Below are 9,171 nucleotides of genomic sequence, written 5' to 3' on the forward strand. Positions count from 1 at the left end.
ATAAACATTTCTTAAATATTTAATAAAAAGAATAAGAAGGATTTCTGTTTACTTACATTATTATATTTATATTATACATTTCAATGTGTTCTACTGTGTATTACTTTAAACAAGATTAATGTTCTCAGAGCAAACAGTCCAGAAAAAGAGAATGCTGATGACCCTAATCCATTGACATATATTTACAAAATGTGACCAAGTAATACAAAAAGCAATCTGAAGCTAATAATTTTGGCATTATATATCATTTCATACAAATGGTTCAATGTTGATTTCCACTGCTGAACACGGATTAGTCAATTCAAAAGCAGTTAAGACGTTTGGATGAATTACTCCGATTTTTCCAATTACTCGACCCTGGAGTGTGACTTCAGCACAGCGACCTGGGAAATATGCAGGATCTGAAATTTAAATTTAATTCATATTAAATAAGATAATCATTACTTTTCATTGATACAGCGAACATATAACATTTAAAAACCAATTATGAATTATTATATGAATTATTTATATTCAATCACGAAATCACACAATGTGTTCAATAAAGTATTTCATAATTAAAATTCGTGTAGGAAAATTATTATTTTTAAAAGAAGCACTGGGTAAAAATACTTTAAAGCTTCAACAGCGATAGGCCGATGTCCTATAGATATGATATAGATAGACCGATGTGAAAGTCGCAGGTATGGTCCTTAACACATGCTTTATGTTACAACATTATTAACAAACAAACATTATTGAAGATAAGACATACTTAACAATAACTAGCTACCAGACTGGTTTCGCAGGGGTAGTATAAGGGTCTACATAAAGCAATTATATTATAATACATCTCTATTAGTCGGCTAATTTTTTTCCGTCCACTTCAACAATAATCATCATATTTCAACCAAAGTTACATAAAATTACCCTCGCATTGCCGGAGATAGTATCCGAGTTCCTGATGCCAGGGCAGCCGTAGCATGGCGCACACGCGATCCAGTAGGCCGTGCACGAATTGGAAGCCGGCTGCGCGCCCGCAGTACACCGCGCACACGCGACGCTCGTTGCGAGCACCAGTCTCTGCCATAAACACACATATTTATGCCCGAAAGGATTTCCTATCGGTTACAAACCCGCTATTCACAGAAACCAATTCCGTCATCTTCCACACATTACACGAACGCGGAGTTTTACTAAGGTCGCTTGTGTACCATAAACTGTACCGTGCCAAAGCTACTTTAAAGCGCGCTAAAATGTCATGTTTAAGTTGCTGTTTAAGTTCCTTATTATGGTATCCTTTACTTTTAAATTTCTTCAAGCAATTTAATTCCTATTTATGCCGTGGTATTAATTTTTTTAGTATAATCTGTTACATCTCATATTATTTCTAAGCAGAAGCCACGATTTAAATTACGATTAATGATCCTTATTTAGTTTTTTCAAAATTACCTATCAACATTGAAACGCAACAACGCAGAAATTGGTATACCGCGCCGAGCGTTCGCAAGGGGAGGACGCATCGCTTGTCGTCGCGTGTACACTCACACATACACATATACTCTATTCCATAACAGGAAAAAAGCTAAATAATCACATTTGATAAAAAATTGAAGCGATATCATTAGTCGCGAGCTTCATTTATCCATCATATTCACTATGGAGTTGCGAAAAAATGACGTTTTGGACGTCGACGAAACTGTTATCGGAGTTTTGGAAGTAAAATTAAAGTGGATATATCTAAATAGTTACGTGTTTTATTATAATTAAAGATATATTAATCATAAATTCTTACTAGTGCACATTATAGCCGAGTTATTATCAAATCGTATAAAATACGTAAATCTAAAGTGTTTTTAATTTTTATTCCCACTTTGAATGGAATAGGCTATTTTCTACGTAAACTGTCTCTCGGTACAGATCTAGCGTGGCTAAGACGTTTTGATCTGAAGTATTTATTTTAACTTATATATTAAACTAATAAAAAATGATACGACGTCTCAATTTTTCAATTCAATTGTATTTTGTATTATGATTTGTTCAGAACCAGGTACCTACCAGGTATTTAAAAAAACCGTAGTGTCTATAATTTATTGCATTAATTATTATGAAGTCATAATTTGGATGTAATTTATAATTAGAATACCAGTGTCCTTAAAGGGAAAGGTAATCTTTTTTTTGTAGAAAATTTTCGTATCATACAAAGAAATCGTAAGCACCTTAAAATTTACTGTTACTATGATTGACAATATGAAGTGAATATATCCAACATATTATAATGAATTCAGTAATTAATTATGATTCGTATGTCATTTTATTTTCTACATAATTGAAAACAAAACCCATAGAAAATATATACGGAATAAATAATGTAATAGTATCACGATGCTTTATATCGATTGGCTTGACAATAATAGTTGTGCTTATGCACGTATACGCAGTCACACGCACACAAGCTTAAAAAATAAGATATACTGAGAAGCGGCAATTGGAATAAGCGCTCTTAAGTAGAAAAGAAAATGATAACATTGGGTATGTAAGAAAAAAAAACGTACCAGCCAATTTGATAATTTTACGCAATAGTACAGAATGAACTATACTTAACTATCTGCGATTCGGTATCGATAGTAAGATAAATAATTGTAGAACTCATTCTAGGTAATTAAAGTGAATTTGATAGTTTCCTTCTAGATATTTTCTGTGCTATAATTCAATGTATACTCGTGACACCACTCAGCTCTTCTCACTCTATCTGTTCAAATATTGTTACATTAATTTAGAATTGTTTTGTCCTATTTTCTAATATTTTAAGATCATATGCATAAAGATGGACCTGCCATGAATTACAATGTTGTTAATAAATGTTTTATTTACTATCTATAATTTAGTCCTTGGAAAATGTATTGCATTCGATTTTATTAAAATATTGATTTAACTGTCTTAGAAGATTTTTCTATATATTAAACATACCCGCGGTCTCATCCTTTATCACAACATCGCTGATCTCGAATAGTTTGAGAGGCAGCGGCATCTTTTTGTTAGCTGCGAGGGTCTTGAGCAGGCCCGGCAGCAGCACCGTACGGACTACTTGGAATTCCAGTGTCTTGGGGTTGGAGATGTGAACCGCGGGGACATCTTCGATTTTGAGACCAAGTTTTGAGGCTATGTCATCTCTTGAGCACTAAAATCGAAGAAAAGTAATAAAATTGCGATGGAGATATTTATTTTAATAATATCTAATAAGATAGTCTCACTAAAACTAAAAGTTCTCCAAATGCAGTTTTCGACTCGGTCGGGGACTGACCCAAAGACTTCGGGATCTGACATTAGAAGTACAAGAAGATATTGTATTGTGAAGTTTTTTGTTGTAGAAATTATCTGTTAAAAATTAAATAGTGGGAAAAAATATGTAAAAAGGTTTGGGTAGTCCACTCTCAATAAAATTTCATTTTGAAAAGTTTTTGAATGGTACAAAATTAAATTTCACCTATTCTTAAATAGAATATGCACCCACCAAGAGCACACGCGAGTGATTACAGCTCAGAAACGAGCATACATGCGACAGATATACGAGTGGTCACATAGCACTCGTACGACTGCGCTCTACTCGCGAGTGGTCACGGTGAGTGGGCCAGTGGGCCAGTGGGCATACGCACGAGGGTGAAGGTGAGCGCCTCGGTGTAGCCGGCGCGCGCGCACTCGTGGCGCAGCTGCTCGCTCAGCTTGCTCAGCGCGCACTGCGCGCCCGCCGCCGCGCCGCGCGCCGCCACCCGCGGGATGCGGTTGTAGCTGTACACGGACGCCGGTCACTACGGGCCCTACCCAGATATGCTAACCGACCCCGTCGAGTCGAGATTGAATTCACTCATCGCACGGTTCGACATAAGTTGCAGCTTATGACATATACTTCAGTAGTTAGGATTATTATAGAAGTTAATTAGGTACATAATCAAAATAAATGTAACGTATTTCTACACCCTTCAAATCGGATTATGACAACATAGCCATAGCCACGGTATTACCACTGGACAAGAATCCTGTCTCACCCGTAAGCGATGGCGATATCCTCGTAGAGGTCGCAGGCGTGTATGACGTCATGCCTCGTGGGCGGCACGCGCACGCGCAGCGCGTCGCGGTCGCACGTCGCTGACAGGCACATGCGCGACAGCAACGTGGCCAACTGCGAGCCGCTCTCGCTGAGACACAGGCAGATTTGAAATTAATTATATAATGTATCTCATTATCTATTTAACTTTTATTTAAATTTAAGTCAAAACTGTAAATGTATGTTTCAAAAGAGTGGCATAAAATAAATTTATATGTATTTAGATGTATTAAAGTTTCTTATATGATAAAAGCATATTTACCTGATTCCAATGTAACCATTAGCCTTATCGACATTCACAAGTTCTTCTCTGTACTGCATTTGTGGGTAAAGCTCATATGTACCATCCGGAGCGAACACTTTACATTGCTGCACTTCATACTTGTTTGTACAGTATTCAGAGAACATGCACACTATTGTATCCAGCACAATTATTGCCTAAATAAAATAAAATCTTTAGTTTTGATTTTTATTTGTTTAGTAGGACTTTGATTTAAAAATTTTATAAAAACAATATGGCTTTGAGGTTAAAAAGCAAGTCATAATGTATTTAAGCTTTTAGATATATCAAAGAGCAGGCAAAAGTAGTATAGTTAAATAATTTTAATTAATCATTAGTTTGATTTACAAGTACATACTTTTGTGAGATCAGTGGCTGTACACTCAATAAATACATTCTTTGTGTTTAGAGTGATTTTAGAATGGTCACCATTGATAATAGGTGGCATTGACAAAACAACTCCATTCTTATCTTTGATCACCGGGTACACCGGACTATCTTTGATAATATTCAAGTATTGCTTCAGTTGAGCATGACTCTGAAAATAATAATATTTAAATGTATTAATGGACAAATATTAAAACATATTTTAAGATAAACATCAAAATATACAAGAAAATGTGAGTTCTACTTTTTAGTAGTTACCATGGTCTATGAGCCGGCTAGGCCAATGCCAACATTGGCATTGTAATTAATATTAACCGTACTCTTCTGTCCATATTACTATTTGGTGGTGGTATAACCAATGTGTATTACATACTCTAATGTTAATGCTGTTAAAGTGAGAAATTTTTCAAACATTTATTAATAATTTAAGATGTACTTACAGAATACAATTCCATTAGTTCAGATGCTGTCAATTCCTTAGTCTGGTTTAATGCTTTGAATTTTATTTCATTCGGCGGGAGTGCATCATACACAAATGGTCCTTGGATGGTATCTAAATCATGGGTTCCAATTGCTACAAGTGTTCTTTTTCTGCATATGTTTTGGTGTAATTTATCCTGTGAAAGAGTTAGAAAATGAAATGCATTACTTGTATATATCATGTACTTTTTTTTCTAATATTTGTGGCTTTTATTTGTGCCGATAAGGCACAGATTATTTCATCAATGTCACATGCGAATATATCATGTTATTTCAGTAGTTTATGTTTGTTAACTTTCATAGATGTATCGAAATTAAGGCTGTATAACTGGCTTCTTTTTATTATATGTCTTGATAAATGTTTATAACATTATTTTATTACAATTATTTTCATTATTGCAATTCATTTAATTTTGGATAAGTTATCATTTGTCACTAGTTACACTTGGCTTTACATGAATCCAATTGGTCAAAAATTTTATATTGTTGGTGATCCATATAAAAGAATATAATATAAACATATTTCAATGATATTATCATATTTTTATAATTATCTGTAAAAGAACAACAATTCACAAACTGTTCTACATGTCAATAATTATTATTAACCATACTGGGATTTTTTTAGTAATGTTGTTACAGATTTTTATAAATATTGACTTGGGCGAAGAATGAATTAAATTTTTTCAAATTTCAAACACATTTGTTATTTGTATACTTATTTTAGTTTATTTATCAAGGTGTTTTCTAAAATAACTGTCCAAATAAACATGCAAACATGCAAATGCAGCTTAACTTAGTAAATACTTGTTCATTTAATATGAAATTTTACTTTACCTGTAAATCAATAAAGGAATCGTAACTTTCTTTGGTGAAGGAAACACCTTTCAGTACGGCTGCTACTGCATAAGGTCTTATTTGAGCAGTTGCTGGTGTTAAATGAAGTGAATTACAGTCTTCATATTTTGTAGTTTTATACACAGGAGGCTCTCTTCTGCAAAAATGATTTTGATCCAATCAATAAACACTTTCTATAATTATAGAATTATTAAATTTGACATTCATCTAGTCATCCAATGCAAAAAACAATATTCCATTGTATCATTTGTAGTGACTAACATTTTACAATTTTTTTTGTTATTTAATATACAACATCCACGGGCTCACAGTTGCCCGTGCCTTTTTTACATTTTACATTTATAAATTTTGGGGTTATTTTATATTTTTACTGAATTTCAGCAAATCTTTGCTGGACTTTGAGCTTGTCGTATTCTTGGAAGACGTGGCCCACACTGACTTATTCGTTTTACATATTGTGGTTTAGTATATAAAAAGCAGGGCAGGTCAATAATATTATTTTGTTTTGGGTCTATAAATGTGCAGTAGCAGTCTGGATTATAAAATACTATTGGTGTGACTCTGAAATGTGTCAAGCTAATCTCACAATCTTATGAGACAGAATAGACAGTGATATTGTGTTTACTGTACACTATATATATACTTATGTTAGGCTACTGTGGTTAAAATCTATTCAAAGGAATTTAAATGTTATCTATATTGTAAAATATTAAATTCTATTAAAACTTACTTTCCTTGAAACACTAGAATCCCATTAACTAGTCCTTCTAGACAGAGCAAGTCATATCTGTTAGCAGGAATGTCAATACGATACAAGATCTCTTCTGACACACCTGTACCAGCTTGGTCACCCTGCTCTTTAATCAACATCTGTTTTTCTGTTGTCTAAAATTAAACAATATTCATTTAACACTTTAAACTGCACAGTTTGCCTAGTTAATATATACACATCCAAAACTAAACAAAACCTTATTCAAATTCATTTTTTGTTTCATACTTACAACTTCATCTAACTCTAAACCAAATTCGAAGCATAGTTCTTGGAATTCTTCATCAGCTGAAATGAAGGTATGATTTATTGGTTGGTTTTATGTTTGATTTCAATTAGCAATTTGTAAAATTGTTATTAGTGAACTTACTGTATGATTTTCCTAATGCAGCGAAAAGTGCATCACGTTTAACTGAAATTGTCGGCATTTTATATAATAAAAGCAATTTCTAACTACGTTTATTTATTAATTCTTTAAATCACATTAAATATAAATTATATTTGAAGTTGCTTGTAATTTTTTTTGTAATATTTTAGATTAAATTAATATCTGAAATATTATAGGCAGTATACTCTGAAAACGCATGTACTATAGAACTTAGAACTATAAACTTCCAACAGAAGAACCTACGATCCATATGTGTCAGGTTATTGTCATTTGTCATATGTCAGTGTCACTGTTTCCTACAATGTTATATGTAGATAAGTTCCTTGTTGGTACAACTTGAATACATAAAGGATAACTTTTACCGTTATTCCTCAAATCCATATAAATATTATTATGAAATAAAAATGAAAGTAATTAAATTAAATTACAAAAAATGTAAAGATACTTTTTACTTTAAAATTATAATTTCATAATTTTAAAGTATTTTTCTAAAATCTATGCGTCTAACTAAACCTTAAGATTTTAATATTAATAAAGTTTTCCATAAACCTAATTTATAAACATGATCAAAATTAAATAATTATACTTACAAAAATATACCATAAAACTATTTATTCAAATAAATATTTGTTTAATCGTTTAATTATGATACATAATATTATATGTATTTTTGTTCGTTGCTTCTGTATCTGTCCTTGATTATTTATACTTTTAAAGTACCTTTTTAATTTAGTTTTTAAAGACCTATGTATGAATAAAACAAAACCATACCTTCTAATAAATTGCAAATTAATTGTGACTTCATACTTTCATCATTAATTTCATGTAATTCAATAAAGGAGGGCGCAGATTGCTTGCCTATGATGTGAGAGTAGGGACAGGTATTATACTACAACGATACAACTCAAAATATATATATAGCTTGCTGTGCCCATAGCATCCCTCACGTATAATGATATACCTCTTGATGTTACTTTGGTATATAAAGCTTTCTAATGGTGGAAGATTTAGACAAATACTGTTGCAGCAAGACGTTGCGGAGCGGGCGAGTGGGGAGAGTGATTCCGCTGACTCGCTCCGCCGAAGAAGACCAGGGAGAAGTCCCCACGCCGTAAGCGTCGCAGGGACTAGGAGGAATCCCTCCAGATTAGGAGAGCTCCTCTAGATTAGAGACTTATAAGCGGACCAACCTTCGAGGCGTTATGGTTGTAAGCACAATCGATCCTGTGAAGCCCTTCGGAGGAACGGCGAGGGTACCGCTGTTTTTTTAGTGGGTATTCCGGCACTTGGTTGCTGGTGACTCCCACATATTCTCTCGCTTCATGTGTAGAATCGCTTAAATGAGTTTTTTCTAGCGATAATAAAAAAAATAAAAAAAGCATTAGCCAAAATCTCAGATTAATTCTGAAATGAATTCTGTAATTTGTCTAAAATTTTGGTACGCTTAATTTTTTCTGGTAAATAAAGTTTGATGACATAATAGATTAGTGTATCTCCCTTAGGTTAGGGTATACCATTACCATTAATCAATACCATTATAAATATAGTGTATTTAGTCTAGGGTATATAAAATTATAATTTTGTCCGCTCCAGACACCAGACTCGGGCCTGAGACCCAATATCACAGCGGCAATAAACAAATTAAAAAACAAAATACCCACCGCGCGTGCTAAACCTCGTTGCACGCGCCTGTGCATCTTCTTGCTGCTTATATTATTTCTGAATATTCACAAGCGAGCGTAAATCGCGAGTTTTAGTGGACGCAAAAGTACGATCTTTCAGCCATAGTGTCACCCCAGCATCAATAAAGATAAATTCTGCCTCGTTGTTATATTTACCTGCTTATGAAATGGAATGAAATGCATTTAGATTTGGAGTAGAGACTAGAGATTGGGACACAAGTAGTTTTAATAGAATATATTTAT

General features: G+C 33.3%; 1 protein-coding gene across 1 annotated transcript; it reads right to left on the bottom strand.

Moving 5' to 3' along the window:
- Positions 1-3: 3 nt before the first annotated feature.
- On the bottom strand, positions 4-7,489 carry LOC125067547 (phenylalanine--tRNA ligase beta subunit). The gene is made up of 12 exons (XM_047676207.1): positions 7,229-7,489; positions 7,091-7,146; positions 6,820-6,974; positions 6,069-6,225; positions 5,192-5,368; positions 4,723-4,902; positions 4,347-4,522; positions 4,026-4,175; positions 3,636-3,768; positions 2,950-3,160; positions 910-1,062; positions 4-401 (listed from the first exon to the last, which is right to left on the bottom strand). The coding sequence occupies exons 1-12, from the start codon at positions 7,284-7,286 to the stop codon at positions 250-252; spliced, it is 1,758 nt and encodes a 585-aa protein (XP_047532163.1). The 5' UTR covers positions 7,287-7,489; the 3' UTR covers positions 4-249.
- Between the last annotated feature and the right edge of the window lie 1,682 nt (positions 7,490-9,171).

Source organism: Vanessa atalanta, chromosome 11 (assembly GCF_905147765.1).
Source record: "Vanessa atalanta chromosome 11, ilVanAtal1.2, whole genome shotgun sequence".
NCBI lineage: Eukaryota > Metazoa > Arthropoda > Insecta > Lepidoptera > Nymphalidae > Vanessa > Vanessa atalanta.